The sequence below is a fragment of the Amblyomma mixtum genome, chromosome 5 (assembly GCF_055824585.1).
Source record: "Amblyomma mixtum isolate Tamu chromosome 5, ASM5582458v1, whole genome shotgun sequence".
In the NCBI taxonomy this organism is placed as follows: Eukaryota; Metazoa; Arthropoda; class Arachnida; order Ixodida; family Ixodidae; genus Amblyomma; species Amblyomma mixtum.
The window spans coordinates 187,618,677-187,645,241 of NC_143016.1; the positions used below are offsets into that span (position 1 = coordinate 187,618,677).

Genomic DNA, 26,565 nt, shown 5'->3' on the forward strand with positions numbered 1-26,565 from the left:
GCTTCATGCCGGGCCACGTCACCGATTGACTCAGTTTTGCAAAAACTTTGGAGCCACTCAGATGACCGGCCAGTGGTTCGTCATGAGAGAATCGCAAAAGTGCGCCTCTTAGACTTTTGGGGATAACCACCTTGAACGGGTCGATGGACTCGTCATCGGTGGCTATGTACTTCAGCACGAGCCCGTCATTGTCCAGCAAATATGAATCCCCGGGGTTCGCCGCGACACACGCTGGCGTCTGCCCCCCTGCGCCCGCTACAATACAAGTAGCGTCACGGCGCTCCGTCTCCCTGAGACCGTCGCTCACCTCGCGACAAAAGGGGTCATTTTGCTGGGCTTTCAGTAGCTCTTTACGGCTGAAAACGATTCCAGTCATCCCAGAGGGGAGCATGGTCTCGTCCCCACTCAGGTTTGCAGCCAAGATTTCCGTTCGCGTCGGCAACTCCGAGGCGCTCACGAAGAGCTTCGCCTCTCGTCCTCTTTGCGAAGCGCTGCTTGCCTGGTTAGCGGAATGGGTTAACCCGTTTCCGGGCTCCCCCTCCTTGCCGCCCGGCGGCTCGTCCGCTGTTTCGCCCCCTCCGCCTACAGGCGTCAAAGCGCCGCTGGCGAGTGGGGCACGGGATAGCGCGTCAGCTACCACGTTTGTGCTCCCCTTTCGATACTGCACCGAAAAGTCGTAATGCTGTATCAGGAGAGCCCAGCGCGCCAGCCGACCCGCAGGCTCGCGGAGCCGCATCAGCCAACTGAGCGCACTGTGGTCTGTTTGCACCACGAATTGCGTTCCATCAAGGTAGACGTCAAATTTGCGCAGTGCAAACACGATGGCGAGGCACTCCTTCTCGGTCACGGAATAATTCCTCTCCGAGGGCAGCAAGGAGCGGCTGGCAAAGGCCAGCGGTTGCAACACGCCATCGAATTCCTGTAGGAGAACTGCTCCTAAACCCAGATCGCTCGCGTCAGTCTGGACTACGAACTGTCTGGTCAGGTCGGGTAGCCTGAGCTGCGCTGTCTCGGCAATGGCACTAGACAGGAGGCGAAAGGATCGCTCTTGCTCGGGCCCCCATCGCCACGCTGCAGTCTTTCCCAAGAGCTTGGTCAAGGGTGCCTGCACGCGGGCACAGGACGGGATGAACGACCGATAAAAATTGGCCATTCCCAGAAAACGGCGCAGGCCGCGTACGTCCTTGGGCGCGGGAAATTCGAGTATGGCTCGAAGTTTCTCCGCATCAGGCTCAATGGAGCCCTCGCCCAGCGTGAACCCTAGTAACTGAACCCGGGTCCGCGCTATTTGGGCTTTCGCAGGATTCAAAGTCATCCCAGCAGCCCGTACCCTCTCGAGCACGTCGGCAATGTGGCCTAAGTGCTCATCGAAGGTTCGTGAATAAATCACGATATCGTCCAGGTAGCACATGGCGTGGGACCATTTCGCTTCCCCCAGGACGCGGTCCATGAGCCTCTGAAAAGTCGCAGGACCATTGCAGAGACCAAAGGGCATACGAGTGAACTCAAACAGCCCTCTGTGGCACGTGAACGCGGTCTTGGACCGGTCAGTGTCAGCCATCTGGACCTGTAGGTAACCTTTGGAGGCATCTAGCGTGGAAAAATACCGCGCGCTGCCCAGGTTTCCTACGATTGAGCTGATCGTCGGGAGCGGATAGGCATCCTTGCGAGTCAGCGCATTTAGACGGCGATAATCCACACACAAACGGTGGCTGCCATCTTTCTTAGGCACCAACACCACCGGAGACGCCCAGGCGCTGGACGAGCGGCGGATAATGTCCGCCGACAGCATCTCATCCAGCAACCCATCAATCACCTGCCTTTTCGCAAGGCTGACGGGTCTAGGGTTGCACTTCAAAGGAAGCGCGTCTCCAGTGTGGATCTTGTGGCTCACTAAATTGGTACAGCCAGGTTGATCCGTGAAGAGCTCATCGTACTGACGCAATAGCGCTGTCAAACGAGCCTTCTGTGTGTCATCCAATGTTACCGCACAGGCGGCCAGCGGATGTGGTGCCTGGTCGTGCCGCGCCGCTCGGTCCCAAAGGGGAGGCTGAACGACGGAACGCTCAACACAAGGGCGTGGCCCTGTCCGCTGAGCGTGGCACTCTCCGAACGCCTTCACTGCGCAGGCAGATACTGACGCCGGTGGGCTAATGAACGGCTTAAGCTGGGAAAGTGGTCCGTCGCGATAGCCGCCATTCGCAATGTCCACCACGATCCCGGTTTTCAGGAGAAAGTCCCGTCCGAGGATCATGGGCACACTGAGCCCTGGGAGATGGATGAAACGCGTGCGTCTCGTCCGCTCTCCCCACCTGACAGTCAGCCTCGCGGCGCCAGCCGAATGGGCTACGCCTTTCGCAAGGTTGAATGCCGTACGGCAGTCCCGCAAGCGCACAGAGTGCTTTTGCAAGTGGGACAAAACCTCTTCACCGAACAAGGAAGCGCTGGCTCCCGTATCCAGTAACGCCGAAAATTCGCGGCCAGCAATGGTGACCGGAATAAACGGCGCGTGCGCATTAGCAAGGCAGCTTGCTCTGTACGCAGAGGGAATTAGCAGAGATTGGGCCGGTGGTCCCTTTACGACCGACCCCCGCCGCCGTTTCCCTGCCTCGCAGGAGGCCTGGCTACGGTGCATTCTCTTGCTAAGTGGCCCCTCTCTTGGCAGCGGAAACAACGCACACCGCCGCGAGCTTGGTCGCGGGACAATGGCGCCTCTCCCTGCCTGGGTCCGCCCGCTGCACGACCAAAGGGTCGGCCGAGTCGGGTTTCCCCCTCCGCTGTGCGTTGGAGCGCTTGGCGCCCCTCAGCACGCGCTTCAGAAAACGGTGCAGCGCAGGCTGCCGGTCTCCCGTACGAGTAGGGATCGAGAGCTCTTTCGCTCAACTCCCATGCCTCGTTTCGCCCGCTAACAGCTGCAAAGGCAGGTTGTGCGGGTGGTCGCCGGTTGGGTAAGGGCAAGGCCCCTCTCCATGCACAGCGTGGCTCAAGGGCCTCGCTTGCCGGCGGTGGCGGACGATAGGCGCGCGCGGCGAGAATGTCGCCTTGAATGCGCTTTGCCTCGGCGGCCAGCTCCTCCAAATCTCGGAATCGGCCGCCGCGCAGGTAAGCCGAAAAGGTCGGATGTGCCTGCCTGATCGTCCTTTCGACACGCTCCTCGTTCGAGGCTCTGGGTTCGGCGATTGAGAAAAGGTCTTCCATCGCACGAACATACTCTTGCAGCGACTCATCCGGAGCCTGAGTACGAAGCTCCAGCTCTCGCCGCATCCTACGCTCGTAGTCAGCGGGCAGGAATTCGCGCAGGAATGCTGCACGGAACTCCTCGAGAGTCGCTGCCCGGTGGCCGGAAAGCCGATGCCACCGAGCTGCCGTGTCAGTCAGCGCTGCGGGGATGATGTGTGCAAGCACCACCTGCTCAGTAAGACCCATAGTTCTCTGATAATGGGTGAGGGACTCAAGGAAATCCCGGGCACTGAGTAGGTCATCATACCCGCGGTATGTTGGCATGGGCAACTTGACCGCGGGGTGAGACAACTTCGGCGTGGCCAAAAGCGTCCCAACAGCCCCTGACAGCGACTGGATCATCTGGGCAGCACTGGCTAGCAGCGCCTGCGCCCCGGCCTCAGTGGAGGCTTGGGCGGGCTGCACGAACGAGGGAGGCAAGGCTCCTAGTTCGATGAGCGGCGCGGTTTCCGCAGGGAACCGGGCCAGCGCCTCGCCGTTCCCAGAGCAGAATTGACTGCTCGCGGGGCACGGCTGCTGCTGTTCGAAACTGCCGGTTGCGGCAGCGTGACACGAACTGCTTTCGCACTGGGCGGAAAGCGTGCACAGCTGAGGCATGTGACCAGCGGATGCACCGCAGGGTGCTTCCGATACAGCTCCAATGGGAGCCGCGTGGTCGACATTTTGGGTTGTGGCGCCGTAAACCCCAACGGGGGCCGCGGCCAACCACGGTGTCTGGCTATTCGAAGGAACAGCAGCCAGCGGATCAAACGACGCTACAACTCCGTAGGGAGCCGACATGTAGCTACCGAGTGCCCCGCTGGGGGTAGACATGGTGCGCAAGCGTGATCGGCAAGGCGACCTGCTCGGCTAATGTGTCATCAAAGGCGTAAGCGCCAATGACTTATCACGTTGGGCGCCAGTTGTGGGTTTCTAAGTGGACACAGGCCACCACCCACCGCGCGTTCGAGCTTCGCGCGAGCCAAGGGCCCCGATCAGCCGTCACCACACACACACTGGGACACCGATGCGGTGCACTCAACCTCCGCTGGGAGGAGAGCGATTCGCCGCAAAGAAATAGGCCTCCAAGTTCACAAAGGAGACGTTTATTCACGTCGTCCTTCAGCAGTACACACGCACTCAATCGTCACCCCGTCCCGGGGGCGCGCGAGGAGCAAGGCTCCGCTGCGCGCACGAAGCGACCAGAGTAATGCGCGCCGCTAACACGCCGCTGCAGGAGAATGTCCCCGCGGCAGTGCTGTGATCTCTCTCTCGTGTCGACCGTTGGGCCGGTTGCGAGAGAGAGTGGGCAATCAACGCAAGGTACGCCTGTCTGAGGTCGCTGGACCCCGTTGGACAGGCTCGAGCCGCTGCAGGTCAGAGGACACGTGCGGGCGAGCTCAAGTATATGCACTGGTCCGAGCGGCAAAGGCCGGCAGGGACAAACAGTAACGTACGCACCTTTCGCTGTCTCGGAGGGATCTCTCTCTCTCTGGGCCCCGCTCGGACGGTCGCGGGATCCGCGACCGCCAAAACGAGTCCCGGATTCCCGCCAAAAGGCGCCAATGGCAAAGGCCCTTGGGGAGCCGGGGCGGAGCTGTGGCTAAATGACAGTGATTAGTCACCCAGCCGCCTCTCCACCGCCTGAGGCGGGAGCAAGGGAAAGAGGAGAAACAACGCGGGCGGCCGGCACAGCCGCGCAAAGGCGACGGCGGAAAGCCAGATTCCCACAACCTAAACGTGGAGGGGGATATCTCTTCCTACTTTGCCGCCTTTCCAGTAGGGCAGGCGCCCAGTAAATGCATCTTATCTTCAATTAGGTTTCATTAATTAAGTTCAATTCGCTAAGTGAAGTCTTATGGCTGACGCGTAGCTTCCACGGTAGAACGCTATGACAGCTTTCTAAACTAAACTAACTAAACTAAAGCTATGACAGCTTTCGCTGCGGAAAAAAAGTGGCCTAGTAAATTTTAAAGTCCACTGAGGCAGGTCTTCAGCAGTTGCAGAAATCCATGCGCACCATTCTCGCCATATGAGCAAGAACATGAGGGGACACTTTAAGCTCCGCCTTAATGGATGACGCAATAGCGCAGTAGATTAATGTCCATATATGCAGAATTCATCGTTCTCATAGACCCCCTAGAAGTCCTCATACTCGGCCCCGCCCCACCGCGGTGGCTCAGTGGTTATGGTGCTCGGCTGCTGACCCGGGTTCGATCCCGGCCGCGGCGGCTGAATTTCGATGAAGGCGAAATTCTAGAGGCCCGTGTACTGTGAGCCCCAGGTGGTCGAAATTCCCGGAGCCCTTCACTACGGCGTCCCTCACAGCCTGAGTCGCTTTGGGACGCTAAACCTCTATAGCGCCCGGCGACGCTATAAAGCGCAGGCGCTGAGATCGGCGGTACCAGCGCGCTAGAGGAAAATAAAGATGGACAGCGCGTGCTGGGAGCGCACGCCCGGCACGGGCAGTTCGGAACTAGAAGCCTGCCACGCTGGTCATCTTACTCTGGTGCTCCGCTGCGACCCCGCAAATCGTCAACACCCCAATACACCAAACCATACCCGGCTCCCTCCTGGCGCAGAGGTGCAGCGTTTAAGCGACACGCCACTGCACTGCGATGGCAGGTGCTCGCAGCGGAGGACCTTGTGCGGCCCAGGTTGCTCTTTCCGAGCGACCAATCATTCAATAACTGCCACTTGCCTCCTAGGTTGCTCTCTGGGAGCCACCTCCCAGAGCCATGCCCGTGGCTTTTCGCTCAGAATGCCCACGCTGAAAGCGCCGACACTCGATTTTCTGGTGAACGGGACCTTTAAATCTCTCACGTCAAATACTGACAGGACGATCACGAAACCTCATGGGAGAAAGGTGCGATAGCAATAGCATTCGCCCATGATGGTTACTTTGATGCTTTTACTCTAATGAATGCTTTTACTGAATAGGTGGCGGTTGGCTGGGTGGGGCTTCAGGAGGGCTCACTGCGTCTTTGAATTCATTTCGCCGCCGCTTTCTCGTTCCGCTGCTGCGAGGATTCTAGTGGGTGGAAGCCTTGTCAACGGAGCTGGGTGGCGCTTCTGGAAGGCGGAGGCTTCATTCGCTGAGGCTTAACACCGAGGCAATTTCGGGCGGGAAATCTGACTGTGCGGCCTGCTCGTGCCCCCCCCCCCCCCCCGCCACCGGATAGGGGGCCGGTGTAGTTTCGGCTACTAGGCATTGTTCCGGGGCAACGCCAGCAGTGGAGATGGGATGGCCGGACTCATCCTCTGGGGATGCAAAACCCCATGGGAGTGACAGCGACTCGCAGGCGACTTTGAGGGCCAGTCGCGCGAGTGAGGTCCGATGCCTGAGCGGAGGCATGCCTGGGTTTATACCCAGGTTTTACCCACGAAAACCGGCACCGAAGGCATGTACAAAGTCAAAAAGGTTTTCAAATACATGCTACTTCCCTTTGCACGCAGGGGCGTGCAAGTCAAGCTACCGACGCATAGGTTTCTGGTTACGGAGAAACCAGGTCCGCGCGGGGGATTCAGAGTAGCCAGGCTCTGAAACGACGCCTTGGGGAAGCGCCTTCACGGCCGGCCGCAGGGCTGTAATGGCCTTTGCGGGACGCCGAGGACTGGGTGCGTAGTACGACCTCGGAGCGTCCGGCAGAAACCGTCGATGTTGTGGAGTACCGGCGGAGTAGGCCCGGGCCATCTCACCCTCAGCCACTTCCTGGTTTGTGGCCCGGTAGCTCGGCCTTGAACACTCCCCCCTCAGTAAGAGAAGAGCAAGCTAGGGGAGAAAATAAGTGCATGGTTGGTTGGTTAGAAGCACAGATGGGTCCCCCCGGAGGTGTTAGGTCACGGTGCCGAGGGCCGGTGGGCCGACAGGCTGACAGCCTATTGCCTCTACTGGCTGGATCACATCACGCATACTTCCGGTGTTTGAAAAACCGCGAAAAGCACTCGATGGTTAGTAGCTGGCCGGTTGGAAACTGTGGGAATCCTGGCTTTCCGCCGTCGCCTTTGCGCGGCTGTGCCGGCCTCCCGCGTTGTTTCTCCGCTTTCCCTTGCTCCCGCCTCGGGCGGTGGAGAGGCGGCTGGGTGACTAATCACTGTCATTTAGCCACAGCTCCGCCCCGGCTCCCCAAGGGCCTTTGCCATTGGCGCCTTTTGGCGGGAATTTGGGACCCGCTTTGGGCGGCCGCGCGCCGCGCGACCGTCCGAGCGGGGCCCAGAGAGAGAGAGATCCCTCCGATACAGCGTAAGGTGCGTACGCTACTGTTTGTCCGTGCCGGCCTTTGTTGTTCGGACCAGTGCTTACTCGAGCTCGCCCGCACGTGTCCTCTGACCTGCAGCGGCTCAAGCCTGTCCAGCGGTGTCCAGCGACCTCCGACAGGCGTACCTTGTGTTGATTGCCCACACTCTCTCACAACCGGCCCAACGGTCGACACGAGAGAGAGATCACAGCACTGCCGCGGGGACATTCTCCTGCAGCGGCGTGTTAGCGGCGCGCATTGCTCGAGTCGCTTCGTGCGCGCAGCGGAGCCTTGCTCCTCGCGCGCCCCCGGGACGGGGTGACGATTGAGTGTGTGTGTACTGCTGAAGGACGACGTGAATAAACGTCTCCTTTGTGAACTTGGAGGCCTATTTCTTTGCGGCGAATCGCTCTCCTCCCAGCGGCGGTTGAGTGCACCGCATCGGTGTCCCAGTGTGTGTGTGGTGACGGCTGATCGGGGCCCTTGGCTCGCGCGAAGCTCGAACCCGCGGTGGGTGGTGGCCTGTGTCCACTTAGGAACCCACAACTGGCGCCCAACGTGCTAAGTCATTGGCGCTCACGCCTTTGATGGCGCATTAGCCGAGCAGGTCGCCTTGACGATCACGCTTGCGCACCATGTCTAACACCCCCAGCGGGGCACTCGGCAGCTACATGTCGGGCCCCTACGGAGTTGTAGCTTCGTTTTATCCGCTGGCTGCTGTTCCTTCGAATAGCTAGACACCGTGGTTGGCCGCGGCCCCCATTGGGGTTTACGGCGACACAACCCAAAATGTCGACCACGCGGCTCCCATTGGAGCTGTACCGGGAGCACCCTGCGGTGCATCCGCTGGTCACATGCCTCAGCTGTGCAAGCTTTCCGCCCAGTGCGAAAGCAGTTCGTGTCACGCTGCCGCAACCGGCAGTTTCGAACAGCAGCAGCCGTGCCCCGCGAGCAGTCAATTCTGCTCTGGGAACGGCCAGGCTGGCCCGGTTCCCTGCGGAAACCACGCCGCTCATCGAACTAGGAGCCTTGCCTCCCTCGTTCGTGCAGCCCGCCCAAGCCTCCACTGAGGCAGGGGTGCAGTTGCTGAGGCCGGGGCTCCATTGAGCCAGATGCGGAGAAACTTCGAGCCATACTCGATTTTCCCGCGCCCAAGGACGTACGCGGCCTGCGCCGTTGTGTGGGAATGGCCAACTTTTATCGTCCTGTGCCCGCGTGCAGGCACCCTTGACCAAGCTCTTGGGAAAGACTGCCGCGTGGCAATGGGAGCTCGAGCAAGAGCGATCCTTTCGCCTCCTGTCTACTGCCATTGCCGAGACAGCGCAGCTCAGGCTACCCGACCTGACCAGACAGTTCGTAGTTCAGACTGACGCGAGCGATCTGGGTTTAGGAGCAGTTCTCCTACAGGAATTCGATGGCGTGCTGCAACCGCTGGCCTTTGCCAGCCGCTCCTTGCTGCCCTCGGAGAGGAATTATTCCGTGACCGAGAAGGAGTGCCTCGCCATCGTGTTTGCACTGCGCAAATTTGACGTCTACCTTGATGGAACGCAATTCGTGGTGCAGACAGACCACAGTGCGCTCAGTTGGCTGATGCGGCTCCGCGAGCCTGCGGGTCGGCTGGCGCGCTGGGCTCTCCTGATACAGCATTACGACTTTTCGGTGCAGTATCGAAAGGGGAGCACAAACGTGGTAGCTGACGCGCTCTCCCGTGCCCCACTCGCCAGCGGCGCCTTGACGCCTGTAAGCGGAGGGGGCGAAACAGCGGACGAGCCGCCGGGCGGCAAGGAGGGGGAGCCCGCAAACGGGTTAACCCATTCCGCTAACCAGGCAAGCAGCGCTTCGCAAAGCGGACGAGAGGCAAAGCTCTTCGTGAGCGCCTCGGAGTTGCCGACGCGAACGGAAATTTTGGCTGCAAACCTGAGTGGGGACGAGACCAGGCTCCCCTCTGGGATGACTGGAATCGTTTTCAGCCGTAAAGAGCTACTGAAAGCCCAGCAAAATGGCCCCTTTTGTCGCGAGGTGAGCGACGGTCTCAGGGAGAGGGAGCGCCGTGACGCTACTGGTATTGTAGCGGGCGCAGGGGGGCAGAAGCCAGCGTGTGTCGCGGCGAACCCCGGGGATTCATATTTGCTGGACCATGACGGGCTCGTGCTGAAGTACATAGCCACCGATGACGAGTCCATCGACCCGTTCAAGGTGGTTATCCCCAAAAGTCTAAGAGGCGCACTTTTGCGATTCTCTCATGACGAACCACTGGCCGGTCATCTGAGTGGCTCGCAAGTTTTTGCAAAACGAGTCAATCGGTGACGTGGCCCGGCATGAAGCGTGACATTTTCCGCTATTGCCGTTCCTGCCATGTCTGTCAAGCGGTGAAGTCACGGGGTGGCAAGCCGCCTGGAATGATGAAACCGATTGACAGTGTGCGTCCGTGGCAGATGGCCACCTGCGATTTGATGGGGCCATTCCCGAGGAGCAAGCAGGGGTTCATTGACCTGAAGGCCTACGCGTCACGGTCTGACGAGCTTGCGCCGGTACCCATTGGTATTAAAGGCAAGCGCAAAGGCACAACTGGTGCTGCGGAACGCAAGCGTACGGAGCACCGGTACAATCTGAGGCGACGGTCACCGGTGTGATTGATGCCGGACGGCGGACTCCTCCGCAACCGAAGGCACGCAGCCTCAGCTAGCTGGCGAGCTTTCTCGTCAGGCCCTACCCAGGCGAAGCACGGTGTGTTATTTTTTTTTGTTGTTGTTTTGGCAGCATGATCAGTTCCAGCCTTGTGTGTTTATCAGTTTATTTATTTGTTTGCTTGAGTCAGTTTCTAGCCTCTTTCGTTTCCTGCTTCTAACGTCTGTTTTTGTTCTAACGTACCGAGATGTACATAGGCAAACTTCAGCCCGCTCGTGCTTGCTATTATCTGCTAGAAGGAATAGATTGGGTGTCGTTTGTACAGCGCGCCTTTTCTCATTTCCGGCCCGACTGTGGGTGGTTGGCTCGTTAAGGAGCCGTGTGTCGCGGTGCGAGTTTTGTGCGGCCCGCATGGAGGGGAAGTTGGCGGGGCGTTTGGGGCGATGGGGGGCGGAAAGTGCACCCTTTGACCCTCGCCGCGGCGCCTCTGGACGCTTCTGATGAGGGGATCGTTGTCGCCGACCAGCGTCCGCGCACTTGCCGGTGTATGCGTGGCTGTGGCTGTGACTGTGTGCGCGCGTAACCATGAGCCAAGGCGACGCCTGTGAGTTGTGCCGTTGTGTGCTTCTGCGTGAGCGCGAGGATGAGAAGGACCCCTCGCTGTGGCCAAGGTTGCACATCAGGACGCCGCCGAATGTCCTCGCCCGTTTCAGCCGGCGTGAAGGGGGGTGTACTAACTGTATTGTGCCCGAACGTGATGTCGTGTCCAAGGGCGCGAGGTCAGTGCTCTGCCGCGGCCCCGTTGTCATCAACGCACTCTACATCAACGGAAAGAAGACCGCCATCAGTCGTCGGCCCTCCCAACCCGTTCAACTTGAAGCCTGCGAGCGGTGAGTCGCCGACCGGCCCACTGGGCCGCGCCATCGAACTTTGAGGCTGACATCCACCTGTCACATAGTTGTACAGTTGAATTCACATCGCCTTGTGTACCGTGTATATAATCTGCAAGCTGTTTTGATTTACTGAAGCGTATGCAAGTGTTTGTTTGCCTTGTTTTTTTTTCTTTGTTTGTGTGCGTGTTTTTTACGTTGTTCTGGCTGGAACCGAAGTGTAGCTAGTTTTTTTTTGTGTATTCATTTCTTTATTTTGGAACTGAAGTGTAGCTTATTTTTTTGGGGTATTGATTTCGTTATTTTGGCCGCGTGCTTTGCCGATGGGTAGGAGGGCATTTAAGGAGAGGGGGATGTGGGAATCCTGGCTTTCCGCCGTCGCCTTTGCGCGGCTGTGCCGGCCTCCCGCGTTGTTTCTCCTCTTTCCCTTGCTCCCGCCTCAGGCGGTGGAGAGGCGGCTGGGTGACTAATCACTGTCATTTAGCCACAGCTCCGCCCCGGCTCCCCAAGGGCCTTTGCCATTGGCGCCTTTTGGCGGGAATTTGGGACCCGCTTTGGGCGGCCGCGCGCTGCGCGACCGTCCGAGCGGGGCCCAGAGAGAGAGAGATCCCTCCGAGACAGCGTAAGGTGCGTACGCTACTGTTTGTCCGTGCCGGCCTTTGTTGTTCGGACCAGTGCTTACTCGAGCTCGCCCGCACGTGTCCTCTGACCTGCAGCGGCTCGAGCCTGTCCAGCGGGGTCCAGCGACCTCCGACAGGCGTACCTTGTGTTGATTGCCCACTCTCTCTCACAACCGGCCCAACGGTCGACACGAGAGAGAGATCACAGCACTGCCGCGGGGACATTCTCCTGCAGCGGCGTGTTAGCGGCGCGCATTGCTCGAGTCGCTTCGTGCGCGCAGCGGAGCCTTGCTCCTCGCGCGCTCTCGGGACGGGGTGACTATTGAGTGTTTGTGTACCTGCTGAAGGACGACGTGAATAAACGTCTCCTTTGTGAACTTGGAGGCCTATTTCTTTGCGGCGAATCGCTCTCCTCCCAGCGGAGGTTGAGTGCACCGCATCGGTGTCCCAGTGTGTGTGTGGTGACGGCTGATCGGGGCCCTTGGCTCGCGCGAAGCTCGAACCCGCGGTGGGTGGTGGCCTGTGTCCACTTAGGAGGAGGAGGAGGAGGAGGAGGATATAGAAGAGGAAAGGCAGGGAGGTTAACCGAAATAATAATCGGTTTGCTACCCTACACGGGGGGAAGGGGGTGAGGGGATAAAAAAATAAAGAGAAAGGAGAGTAACAGAAAATTGAAGTCACTATAAAACGTCACTGTTCGTTAAAGTCACAGCCTATCGTGCAGGCCAGAAGTTCTCAAGAAGCGGAGCAGTGCCTTGCAGGCCACGTCCACTTAGGAACCCACAAAAGAAACCCTGTCGTGGAGGGGCCCCAGGCAGCTGACCCCATGTTAGGTTCTCCTGTCTCCGGTGGTCGGAGCCCGCTGCGTTTAGTTGGGTGGTCGGGCATCCCGTGAGCGGGGCCGCACCATTGGGCAATCTCGATGTTATCCCTGCCCCGGCCAGAAATGGAGTCAAGATAATTGAAGGATAAGAGCAAACACCTCGCTGTCCCCATTCCCATCCACAATTCAATAACCCATTCCTGAAAATCATTCAACCCATCCCTTTTACCCATCCTTCCCGTTACTTCCCAGGGGAGATCAGGGGTCTCCGGGGCACGTTCCCCCGGCTGTGGGTCGCTATGGTAGCTTTTTCCTTATTCTTTTCACTTTTCCACGTACGGCTGATGAAACTATCATTTGCCCACGAGCCTGTTCTTTTATTTTCTAATTGGATTAAGCCTGTTGTACGTATCATAGATCGTGGGAGGGTACAGCGCGAACAAGACGAAGGACGAAACAAGAAGACTACACAGACGAGCGGTCTTCTTGCCTCGTCCTTCGGCTTGTTCGCGCTGTACCCTCCCACGATGAATTATTACAAACTCACCCAGCTATCCATCCTTTTCGTTGTACACATGCGGTGCAGGCAGGTGCTTATTAGTTTTATTTCCTTTCAGGTCGCCCCAACCTAATGTATGCTACTAATAACGCACTGAAAATAAAAAAGGCACGACCTCAAATATTGTCGTAGAGAGACCAAATTTGTCATAGCGGCGTCTTTTCTATTGTCATAGCATTAGGAGGGCCACACAGGCGAAAACTGTCGGGGGGCGTCGGTGCCTGCGTGCAGCATACACCTGCTAGGTGGTGTTTAAGGATATCTGGCTCTCTCCAACTAGCTACGTGCCAAACGCCCCCCTTGTGCTCATTCCTCTCCCCCTTCCCTCTCACTACGGGTAGGGAAGAAGAGGGAGACGCCGCTTGAAGAATGGCTGCGAAAAAATGGAAATGACTGCAGCAGCAGGCCGACGTGCAAAACACACAGCCTCCCGAAGAATATCTGTGCAAAAATAAGGCCTACAGGAGCTACTCGTTCTGGCATTGTTCGGGAAGAGAAACCTGTGTCTCACGAGCCCTACCGGTGGCTGTGTTTCAAGCAGCCACCTGTCTGGGCAGTGATGCATCGCTTAACCACTGCGCGCCACTGCGCTGGTAGAAGCATGAGCATTCGCCGCGATCGTGACACCTTTTGTGTGATGGCGTAGTCGGAATTCTAAGGGAATCAGCAATGGAATACTGGGGAGTGAAAAATAATGAACTCAGAATTGGAATAGAACTCAGAATTGGAATTGAATGGTAAATGAAAGAAGCATGCTATCGCATTTTCTCCGCATCAATCAAATTGATCGCCCCTATTTTTTTATTTTTTTTAATAGTGCGTGAGACATCACTGAACGGAAAAGTCCACGTGAGATTCACCCGCCACCGGAAAACACTTTACAACTGATTTTTTTTTTCTCATGGAGCTTCGATTTCCGCTTCTAGCGCAAAACTACAGCTACGACATAACTGCCAGGGTTGAGGTCGGATGAGGCTCACCAAACCTGCGAGTTCCTTTTAATTCGCTCCTGCTCTTACACCAGCCTGCCGCTTGATCCAGAATACCGAGGGAGCGAACAGCAATCACATCGCATTTTTTTGTGCGCCAGACGTGCGCCAGCTGTGACGTCAAAGATACAGTGCGGCGGTTGAAACCAATATTGCATACATGCCAGGTATAGGCGCGTATGGACTACGTGCGTGGTCTACGTAGGCACGTAGACCACGCTTATGTCACGAAGTGGGAGCACGCCTCCAATGGGCTCCACACTCTCTGTTACCAATTCTAGGGGAGGAGAGACAAACACCTCCACCCAGGTGCCAGATCTTAAGCAGAACCGAGTGGCTAACCGGCGATGGGTCCACGCCTGATCAGCCGCTGACCGGAGGCACGACACAGGAGTCGGGAATGAGAGTGAATAGAATTTAATTAACAAAGAGAGACGACACTTATACTACGTCATCAAGAATAGCATAGCATAGACACAGGACAGACGGAACACATTTCAGCTTTGACACACAGCACCAAATATCACAGGTGAGAGGAATTCCATATACAAGGAACTTTTGAAGGAAAGAATTTAGAGTACATATAGTTCGTAAATGTGGGAGTAGCGGGGGCTTAGCTGTTCGGGCTGTCGATGTCGGGTCCCCGGACTCGTTACCCAGACACTTCGCGATGAGCCGATCACCTCTCGGCTGACACACGCGCGGTTAGCCAGCACACCGCTACATCCAAGATCTCCAGCTCGACTGCTCTCCGCCACATTCCACAGTCCCCCCGTAGTGTACCCCCCTCTCTCTCACCGTCCCCAGAGAGTCCGGGGCCGACGAATCAGAGGCGGCGACGAAACGTGAACTATCGCGCGGATACCTCCCGCGCCGAGCCCGCGGCTGGCCCCGTTGCCGCCTGAGCCGGAATTCCGCGTACAAGAGGTCCCTGGCCAGACAACTGCTTTCTCACCGTCGGAGACCAGACAGCGAAAAGTGTGTGCGCGAGGGGGGGGGGGGGGGGATGCTTAGGACGGAGTCCACCTCGCCGGGCTCAACCGCCACTGGTGAAAATCGCAACTTACGTGAATTCTGTTTCACCACCCTCGCGTATTGCTGATAACATTCCACTCTGCCAAAACAGAAGACGCGCATGCTTCGCCGTATGATACACAAGAACATTCCACTGAAGCCATAGCGCAGACACACAAATATAAGGCTGCGAAATACAAGCATAAACACAGTGAGAAAATAGAGCAGAATACAGGCGCGCCCAGGTATTAAGTAGGCACACATTGAGGAACTGACTCCTTACTCAAACTGAAGCGAAAACATCTTGACTTCCGGTACGCCAACCCGCGAAAATATGTGTACAAGTGTCTCGGCAGCCTGCTCTGTCTCAATTTTTGGTAGGGCTACTGCCTCTGGAATACGGGTAGCGTAATCTACCAGCGTCAGAATGTAGCGGTTGCCTCGGCGTGTGGTAGGCCTGAGGGATCGCACTATATCGGCAGCGACATTGCTACAGGGGGCGTCAACGAGAGGCACCCGCTCCAACGGAACCTTCTGCACTGTGCCGCGCGCCACGGTCTTCTGGCATATGTCGCACGGTGCGATAAACCTGCCAACGTCTCCATGTAATCCGAGCTAAAGAAGTATGTGAGAAAGCGATCCCTTGGCTTCTTTCTACCGAGATGCCCAGCCATCAGCCCCCCATTTGCCAAGTGGAGGACCTTCTTGCATTGCTTCTAGGGCACTACGAGCTGGGTCGTCTTCGCTCCGGTGTCCGGAACGTACTCTTGGTATAGCAGGCCGTCATGAAGACAGAAGTTGTACGAACCGCCTCCCTTGCACTTTGTCCACTTTCTCCGCTCGTCCGGGAAACTAGGAGGCTGCTATCCTCTCGTTGGCATTGCCTCATTTGATCTGGGCTGACGACAGGGAGAGTAGTAGGCGCCCGTAGCTTACGGAATCCCACTTTGCATTGTCGGGCCGTCTGCTGGTGGGTCATGACCGCCGCTGTGGGCATGGTAACCTGGTCGGGGCCCTTGTCGCATGAATCATGATGCTGACTACGAGGAGCCTCTGCCTCTTTCGAGTCCTCCGGTTTCCACTCAGGATGTGGTGCTCCTAGGCGTCGTACTTCTTTAATGTTTCCGAGAACAAGGTCGAAAAGGGGCTCCTCTATGCAACCCGCTATTACTCCCCCTTGTAGTATGGGGTTGCGATCTGAATGCGGGCCTCGGAAAGTAACATAGCAGAGCGGTCTACCAAGCAGACGACCCGGTTGACGCCGGTCATTTCTCCGTCCTTCACGAAGCTGCGGTTGACGATCACCATATTGCAACCTGTATCCCTTAGCACTCGACATTTTCTTCCACTGATTAGCTCATCTACGACCGGCAAGTCGGGCGTCTTTTCCAACGCAGTCATGTTCCCGAATGGGACGCGCTGTCCATCCTTTAATTTTAAATAGCCATCCTGGATACATGCAGACACGTTTCTGGAGGTGGGTGGCGTCTGATTCTTTTGCACTGGAGGGCCACAGTTCGCCCTGCACTGTGCCGCATGTGCCCCGGTCGCGAACAGATCTAGCACCGTGAACGCGTTCCCGGGCCACGCGGCTGTTCGGTCATCTTGCCTGCGACCAGACTGTCATTAGTGGAGCCTTTTCCGCCGAAGTTGACGGTCCCTCGTACCATCACGTATTCATCTGCTCGCTGATCCAATTCTTTGAGGTCCATGGTCCGCTTTTCTCTAATAAACGTGACCATTGCAGGTGCACAGTTTTCTAACAATTGCTCGGCTAAAGTAAGCCCTTTTACCCCCTCGTACGACTTCTCTGTTTTCGACAGTTCTATCCATCTTCCCCAGTAGTTCCTCAGTCGAGATACAAACTGCGAGGGAGTCTCGTGGTCGTTGGGCGTTTCGTTCCTGTACTTCTGGCGGAATCCCTCTTCTGTCAACCGAAAACTGAGCAGCAGCGCAAGCTTGACTTGATCGTGGTCATTCGAGTCAGAAGCTGGCATTCGGCCAAACACATTCAAGGCACTTCCGCGAGGCAAGTGCTCAGCGCAGTGGCCCACTGCTACCGTGGCCACTGTTGGGCTACCGCAACACGCTCAAACCGCGTCAGATACGCGTCTAGGTCATCACCTTTTTCATCGAATGGGGCCATCAACTTGTGTGGACGCACTCCGAGTGCTCGGGTTGCAATCGTTGACGAGCTCGGTTCGCTGACCGAACTGCCGCTAATGTTGGCACTCGCCCTTAACTGAAGCAGTGCCATCTCTTTCTCAATTTCTTGGAGCTTTCACTCGGAGCGCTTCTTCTCCTGCGCATCTCGCTCCCTCTCGCGCGCATATCGCTCTTTCCCTCTCGCTGGTCTTCCAGCTTACGCCGCTCGCGTTCCACCGCCTTCTCATTTGTCAGGAACTCGTGAAGCTCTGCTCCCTCCAAACTTAACTCTTTACCGAGTGCGACAAAGCGTTCTGCTTCTGCCATCGTATCTCACACCGGCAATCAAACTCAAAAAGCACGTATAGGGCTGTGTCGTTGTCTCGCGGTCACAGCCAGTCGGGGTTAGAACAGGGTCCTGTCGCGGACGCCAGTTTGTCACGAAGTGGGAGCACGCCTCCAATGGGCTGTTACTCTCTGTTACCAATTCTCAGGGTAGAGAGACAAACAGCTCCACCCAGGTGCCAGATCTTAAGTAGGACCGAGTGGCTAACCAGCGATAAGTCCACGCCTGATCAGCTGCTGACCGGAGGCACGACACAGGAGTCGGAAATTGAGAGTGAATAGAATTTAGTTAAAGAGAAACAACACTTTCATCATGTCGTCAAGAATATCACAGCATAGACACAGGACAGATGGAACAAATTTTCCCTTTGACACACAACACCATATATGACAGGTGAGAGGAAATACAAATGCAAGGCACTTTTGAAGGAAAGAATTTAGGGTATAGTTCGTAAATGTGAGAGTGGCGGAGACTCAGCTGTTCGGGCTGTCGATGTAGGGTCCCCGGAGTCGCTACTCGTTGCCCAGACACTTCGCGACGAGCCGACCACCTCTCGGCTGACAGTTCACACACACGCGCGGTTAGCCAGCACACCGCCACATCCAAGATCTCCACCTCGACTGCTCTCCGCGACATTCCACAGTCCCCCCGTAGTGTACCCCTCTGTCCCTCACCGTCCCCGGACAGCCCGGGGCCCGAGACCCACGAATCAGAGGCGGCGACAAAACGTGAACTATCGCGCCGAGCCCCCGGCTGGCTCCACTGACGCCCGAGCCGGAATTCCGCGACAAGACGTGACTAACCAGACAACTGCTTTCGCACCGTTGGAGACCAGACAACGAAAAGTGTGTGCGTGAGGGGAGGGGGGTTCGCGTGTGGATGCTTAGAACGGAGTCCCCATGGCCGGGATAACCGCCGCTGCTGAAAATCGCAACTGGTGCGAATTCTGATTCAGTTTACTATTATCATCATTCCAAAGGTAGAGCACACAAAGAAAATTTGCAGTCCGTACTCCTTAAATTTACAATCCTTTAGAATAAGTGCCAGTCTTTGTCTAAGTTTGCGCTGTTGTTCCACCATGCATTCACACCAACTAGCCCAAATGTCTGCTCTGCTACAATTCTGCAAGTAGCGTAATGGTTATATTACGACTAATTCAATTTGCAGAATTCACATTAGCAGCATTATTAATAGTGCTATTACGATGTTATCGATACCAAATTGCCAGCGTTCAGTCCTCGGTAAGATTAATGCTTCTTGAGACACTAATCAGCCTAAAATATTGGCACGTCTCCTCACCATGGAGCTGTGCTTCATTCATAGGGAGAGGACACATCGCGCTAACCGTTCTTTGATCAAATTACATACACTCGTTTTATTCTGTTCAAATACATCCGGGACGCCACAAAAGTGACCAAAGAAATATAAATGCGGAAACCAAACTGAGCCCTTGTCTTCCGTCTTAGTTCTTTCGCCGCAGCAATTTCCCACAAACCTATTTCAATGCCTCACAACATTCCCTACTGCAAGGCTAAGTGATTCACCTACCACTGCGTTCCACTTCGTATCTGTCGCATTCCCGAGGTCAATCTCCGCCCATCTGCCACATTTTTTACAGTCGCTTCCCTTACATCTCGTGAAGAGGACCTTCTCTCAGGCAATTATTTCACAAACATTAAATAAGAGGAAACTTGTTTTGTACATCGCTTTCTGCCCTTGATCTACACTGTAGCCACTCTTTAAAAATAAAATACGCTATCACTGAGCGCTATTTAACACACACACACAGTACAGACGCGCCGTGGGAAGCGCCGTCAAAGCACACACATCTCGCTGGCGGTGCGGGACGAAGGAGTTAACTTCCCCACCTTGATCCGGATGCAGGCGTTCCACTGGCGGCACAGGGGCTCGGCGCGGGTGTCCTTCCAGGAGATGAACTTGTGCAGGGCACGACCCGTATGCCTGCGCACCGAGAGGGACACCGCTGTGAAAACCCTTCGTGGCCAATTCGTGGTCGTATCAGCCACGCACAAAAAACGTAATTTCAGCGTATAATTCGGTCCGTTCAAAATTGCTCAAACGGGGCACTGCAAAAAATTGCCTGCGCTCTCCAGAGGTCTTGCCGGCATAAGATTGAGGTCAGTTTGCAAACGCAAGTGCACCGGTTGCAGAAGGCCGGTTTCGCTGAGGACACAGTGACGGCTGTGGCGGAATGAAAGAAATCAGGGCAGGCAGTTGCCCTGGCGTGGCAGCCGGAGAAAGCTGCAAAAGGGGTACGGCCATACCTTACGTGCACCAGTTATCGCACCGGCTCAGAAAAGTTGGTGGGAAGTGCGGTGTGAACGTCATGTTCACTGCTCCTGAAAAGCTGGTGCGCATGTGCAAAGCCGTCAACGAGAAGAAGAAACCGGCCTGCACCATAAACCACGAGTGCAAGTTCGTTCCTTGCACTGCTGGCATTGTGTACCGCATACCGCTCTCCTGCGGTAAGTGCTACGTGGTGCCGTCTGGACACTGCCTAAATGAACGGCTACGAGAGCACCGCACGCTGGTGGATTCAATGGCGTGGAGGCGGCCATTTGGCCAAGCATTGTAAGAGGTGCGTGCTGGCGTTTGATGCCCCGTGTGTGCTTGGTAGGGGAGGCACAAGGTTAGGCCGTGAGATTTGTAAGGCTTATCACGTTAACAGGGAAGGGGATAACTGTCTGCGCGACATCACTTGCCCTGACCAAAAACTAAGAAATGTATCTCAGGAGCAGTTTGCCACATTTTGATTAGTTTGTGCTCGTTCTAAACCACTGTGCGCGTGTGCCACCGAAGTGCTTTTATGTACCTGTTTGTCGCAGTAAATCCTCAGCTGACGTTTAGCGCTCGTCCTGTCTCCTCCTATGCCTGTGTCCTAGCTTTATGCGCAGCTCTTTTAATTAATGATGACACGCCAACTAGCCCAGCTTTCCGCCTTGACTGCCCCTTGGCCGTCGCCTGTAAGCAGCTGGTGGTGGCGACGCAGCACCTTACTCTACAGTCGTCTTTTAACTAGGCCTGATTATATTTATTGGCTGATTTCCACCGCTCAGAGCACTTTCAGCAGTGAGAGCCGCCGCGGTGCCTGAGTGGTTATACTGCTCGACTGCTGACCGCGGCGGTCGCATTTCAATGTGTGCACTGTGCGATGTAAGTGTACAGTCTCTGTCAAAAGTTTAGAGCCCAGGGGGTTCACTTCTAAGCTTTATATTGGGACTCCAGGAGCATTCATGGAAGTCCTGCATATTGCAGGAGGCAGTACCAAAAAACGTCTCATGTCCAGGAAATTTGGAGCGCTGGAGATGCATTACGAACCACACCGTGTGGCTCAAAAGAAAACCCCCTGGGCTCCAAACTTTTGACAAAAGCTGTACGTCAAAGAAGCAAGGTGGTCGAAATCATCCGGAGCCTTCCACAATGGAACCCCTTATAGACTCAGTCGCTTTGGGATGTTAAAACCGTATAAACTAAACCAAAACACGTTTGGGTACGTTTCTCTTGGCCAGAAATTCGCCACTGACGGCATTCATGCATACATATATGCGAGGTGCTGGGCCCGGAATGAATCGGTGACGAATCATTGTGTACAGGTTTGAGTGCCACCTAACCGCCGGCAACAGAGAGACGCGACCAAAGCGATGCTGGGCCCGCACCCCTTGGATGAATGGGAAGGCTGCGCAACCTTTGTGAGGAACAGAGACGCAGCTCTCCACTGCGGGGGCAGGACAGGGGCTTCGGAGGTCTGGTGACGTCATCAATTGCACTGATTTTGATAAAATTTTCACGGACGATGTATCCTTACACCATTTGAGCACAAGCTAAATTTCAATCCTGTGTCTCGGGTGTAACAAAGTGCTTGCATCACAAGGAGCAAGTGATTATTTGAGTTTATGAAAAGTACCATTTTAAAAATACTAGTATTTATTCACTTTTATCGCATAGGTGGCCCAGGAACACCACACGTACATAAGAGGAAGAGATTCTCGTTTCATGGCCATTTTTACTAAAAATCATGCCACTTAAAAGAAACTTTTTTGTTGCTGCCACTACTGTTTAGAACTTTGAGCTTTCGTTTAGCATAAAAACCTAACAAATGTGGATTATAAATATCTTCTCTTGTTCTTTGCAAAAATTCGGTCCAGAAACCAGAAATGCGAACTCAGAACAACGGCTTCCAAGATTGTAGGAACCGCACTTTTATTTCAGGATTTTTTTTCCTCAATTAAAAACATATGCTGCATAGGTAGGACCTTCTTGGATGTAGCGGTGTGAGTGGCAAATCACTTGGAGTTTTTGCCTCTGAAGCTTTTGTTTTCGCACTGTGGAGCGACTTTGTTCCTGCGCGGAAACTTGCGGATAGAGGCTGAACAGTGAAGATATGTGGTGCAGGCAACAGTAAAACCGAGATCATATGAAGAATAAGGACTAGTAGTAAGGTTGAAAGTTGGGCGAGTTGAATCTTATTCATGATGAAGTTACCGCCAAAAACGAGGACCAAAGTAGAAGAGAAGACACAACACAAGCGCTCAAAATTCGAATTAGGGAGAATCTTAAATCGGCCCTAGAATTTTTTTATTGTCAAAATGAATTTTTTGTCCCGCATCCCTCCTTAAGAAAGCGTTTAGAAATGCAACTTATATGCATCATCATCATCAGCCTGACGGTGCTCACTGCAGGGCAAATGCCTCTCATATGCTTCTCCAATTAACCCTGCCCTCTGTTAGCTGCGGCCACCGTACTCCCCTAACATCGTAATCTCATCCACCCACCTAACTTTCTGCCACCCCCTGATACGCTTGCCTTCTCTTGGAATCCACTCCGTTACCCTTAAGGACCAGCGGTTATCTTGCCTTCGCATTAAATGCCCTGCCCAAGCCCAATTCTTCCTCTTGATTTCGACTAGGATATCCTTAACCCGCCTATCTTCCCTCACCCACTCTGCCCGCTTCCGATCTCTGAACGTTACACCTAGCATTTTTCTTTCCATAGCTCGCTGCGTTGTCCTTAACTTAAGCTGAACCCTCTTCGTTAGCCTCCCCGTTTCTGACCCATAGGTGAGTACCGGTAGGACACAGCTGTTGTATACTTGTCTCTAGAGGGTTACTGGTAAACTGCCATTCATGATCTGAGAGAACCTGCCATATGTGCTCCACCTACATGCATCTCCAGCTATAGGGGTGAACGAATGTTCAATCGTAACTGCAGCTCGATAATGAAGTTGCACTTAACCTTCATATATGTAGTACATCTCGTGGAAATATAACTTTCAACCCCGTTCCCAGTGGTGGAAATGACCATGATCGTTTCGGAGCAGGCTTTGTAACCGACAAAAGGCCGATTTGGAGCAGGTTCCATGCGTTTTACAGCAGACCCGTGTATTTAAGAAAAGCAACTTAAGAGGCGGTGTTAAAGCCTTTATTTGCAAAAAAAATGTGTTAAAGTCATCTCAGGTGAGAAATGGAGACAAGCACGAAACACCTGATGAATATGAATTTGAACATGAAGAAAAAGTTCCTAGAGCAATTTGAGAAAGTAGGAATATGTCTTTTCATGGCTATGAGAAAAACTGTAGCTAGTCACAAGTGGCCCACTACAGGAGTAAAATGAAAAAAAAAACTCAATAGCACCACAAAAATGTAGAAAGAGGACTGTTGAAAACCGCGCTTTTCATCCACAGCCGAAGTATCAGAAATACAACAAATAATAGGAACAACAAAACTGACTAGACCAAATAAAAATTCATACCAAAATAGTACCGCATAAAGACGCTTTGTCGAGCTAAAAACATTTACACTATATTATCTCTGTCGCTGTCCCGTTTAAATAAGCCCGCAATAAATTACACACAAGCTAACAAATCGGGATGCCATCCGCAAGCTGCGAACGGACACCCCAGCCACCGCCATCACAGACATCGACAAATGGGTGAGCTCACTCATGACCAATGTCTCCACACACGTCCGACACATTGAAGCAACACAGGACACCCCCACATTAGACTCTCGACTCGTGCACCTCTGGGAGACTTACCACAGCCCCCTCAAAGCTCGAAAAAGAACAAACTTGGGTTAAGAACAGACTGAGTTCGGAGGAAGGCAACGAAAACTTTATACAGTTATTTACATTATTTACAAAGAGCAACTGAGAATGATACTCAGTGGAAGGGAACTTCGTCAACCGGAGTCGACGGGAGCTAGCAGGCTTCTCCCTCGGCCACACTCACAGCCGAGTTAAATAGGGTTCGGATTCCCCAGATCCCTGGCTGGGTAATAAAGTTAGAAGAGCACTGTGGACCGAAGTGGACGCTGGTGTTACCACCCACGGCAGGGGCGGTGCGGGCTGTTCCGCTCTCTCGCAGCTCGGTCGATGGGAAGGGGGAGATGCTGACTAATCCGACACGGCTGGAAATTAATCTCCCGCAGTCTACCAGCAGGTGAACGAACGTGCTTCCCCGCCGGATGTCCAGAACACGAGACCCCTGCGAGGACACAGCCGTCTTCAATTAACAGCCATCGTGACTGTGCGTAGCCGTCCTTCGGCGACCCGAGGGTATACACTCGGCCTGAATGGCGCCGCGCGGCGGTTTGCCGCTGTCACTTAAGCCCCTTCGCATCTTCGGCATTCGCCGCTGCTGCCGTGGTCACGCTGCTGCCGTGGTCACCTCTGCTCAAGGAAGTCCGCTGCACTAATCCACTTAGGCTAGGAGGGGGGCACCACAAGCACTACACCGCACCGCCGCCGTGGCGAGGTTGTCGGCCTTGTCGACTGTTCACGGTTGTTGCTTGATCGGGCCCACGTGGCCAGAAGTACAATCACAACAGTACGCACATGAATTGTTAAGGGGCACAGACCCCGTCAAGCTGTCTTCTTCAGCTTTTGGTCTGTGCTCCAGACCTCTGTAAAGATGTCGAATAAAGATGAATGAATGAATGAATGAATGAATGAATGAATGAATGAATGAATGAATGAATGAATGAATGAATGAATGAATGAATGAATGAATGGACGCCAAGGCCAACGGTCAGGATGAATCCTTACGACTACGTGATCGTGCTGAGGCCGTGCAGTATGGTCGCCTTGAAGACAGCCGTTCAACAAGGTGACCTCGCCGCTGCCATTTCCCAACTCATCGGTAGGCAACACATGGACGCCATCACTATTTCTCTCAATTGGGAACAAAATATCATATCTGTGGCATGCAGAATCTCAAGGTATTTCAGAAGCTGCTAACGGACATTCAACTTACCCCCAGCAAAGGACCGCTCCCGCTTCACGTACACGTCAAGTTCACAGGTGACGTGTGTCGTGGGGTGCATAACCTCGAAACCAGTGAGTTCCTAAAGCATAGTGTGCGGTGGAGCGGTGGTGAACGAGACCATGTGCATAAGCTCTGGATGTCCAACGTAGCTGTGCTGGCTTTCAAGGGACGCAACGTTCCGCGTTACGTCCACTACAACGCAGAACTTACTCCCGTCAAAGAGTACAAGACAGTGCCAGCGTGCTACTATTGCGGCACACTGGGCACCGGATGGACAACTGTTCCACCCGAAAGAAGCATCTAAATAAGCAGTCTTTGTGGCCAAAATGTGGGGATTGGTATTCAGGGGATGGCCCCCCACGATTACAATCCCATGTGCATGATCTGCGCGGGCCCGCACCTCACCAGCTCCCGCGAATGCACCGGGAAATTCATCAGGCTTCCGCAGCCAGTACCCAGCACGCCACCGAAGCAAGACAGCAGCAGCAACACCCAGTGTTGTAGGCGTTACCGAAAAAAAGTAACTAAATACGTTACTCGTTACACTAAAAAAAAAAGAACGCGTTACCGCCCTACGTTACCTACAAGAAAAGGTAACGCGTTACCATTACCGTTACCGAAAAAAAGTATCGCACGTTACTTTGCCGTTACTCCATGGCCATAAATTTTAATCAGTGCGTCTTCGCTGTAAGAGCTCAAGATAACAATTTTATAAAGCTCATACTTCCCATAATTCCTACTTCACAAAGAAAACATAGCTGAACTCAACAAATTTACAGTAATTCTGGTGTGCTTCTGCTTACGAAATTGCGCGGAAATTGTGTAGCAATAAATTCCGGAAAAAATATATATATGCGCATATAAACAATTTTTTTCTTGAACCTGTATAATTACCGCAAAAATGCGAGTGTTTACGTCAAGGTGTTCAAAGTCAGCTTCGCTCGCTTAAGAACTCAATAACCAGAAACGTAGCCGCAATTGCAGATAGAAACAGCCGGTTGACTGCAATCCCCTTTACTGTGCTGTACCATTGTACTCTTTCGACGGCTCTCTTGGGCTTGGGGCCATCTTGAAGTAAACTGGTGACATTCCTGAGTTTCCTCGGGGGGGGGGGGACTATTAGCAGAAATCTGACTTACAGATTTCTGCTAATAGTCCATTTGTGGTTCGTCATGCTTCCACTCTTTAGAGGGTTATATGTGTGAATGGTTTGGGCGTGAAAACAAGTGTGTGACTGCGTGTTCGTGCTTTTCTTTTAGTTTAGTGCGTCGTCAAGGGCAGGTGTTTTTTGGCATGTATGCGAGCCGCAACAAGGGTCGTCGAGAACACCGGTAGATTTTGTTTATTTGCAACATCATTCTCGGCGTTTTTTCTTTCTGAAAAATAGGCGGAGGGGGCAATTGAAATAAAAAGTAACTAGTAACGTGACACCTCACGTTACCGGAAAATGTTAACGTAAGTACGTTACCCGTTACAGTTCCGAAATGGTAACGAGTACGTTACTAAGTTACCGAGAAAAGTAACGCGTTACCGACAACACTGGCAACGCCCGGAGAAGCGGAGTTCCCAGCGCTCCATCTCGCTGCGCCGCCCGCAACGAACCCAAGGTCGCCTCCTCTCCTTCCCCTCCTCCCCCACATGCGCCGCCGAGACATAGGAACTCCGGCGCGAGCTCGCCCTCTTGCGATCCCAAAACAACAAACTAGCCAGCGAGCTTAACTCGCTCAAAGCCCAATTCCCTACTCCGCCCTCGTAGAGCGGCGAGGAAGAAAACATGACAGGGAGATTCCTACTCCTCTGGAGAGTCGCGCC

The 26,565-nt window shown here is 54.4% G+C and overlaps 1 protein-coding gene across 2 annotated transcripts in view; it reads right to left on the bottom strand.

Moving 5' to 3' along the window:
• The window catches only part of LOC149345160 (glycerol kinase 5), a 178,668-nt gene that overhangs the window by 82,471 nt on the left and 69,632 nt on the right, over positions 1 to 26,565 (bottom strand). For both annotated transcript variants that reach the window (XM_089546470.1, XM_089546469.1), the window contains exon 5: positions 19,340 to 19,433. In XM_089546470.1, coding sequence (XP_089402596.1) covers positions 19,340 to 19,433 — 94 coding nt within the window. The remainder of the gene's footprint in view (positions 1 to 19,339; positions 19,434 to 26,565) is intronic.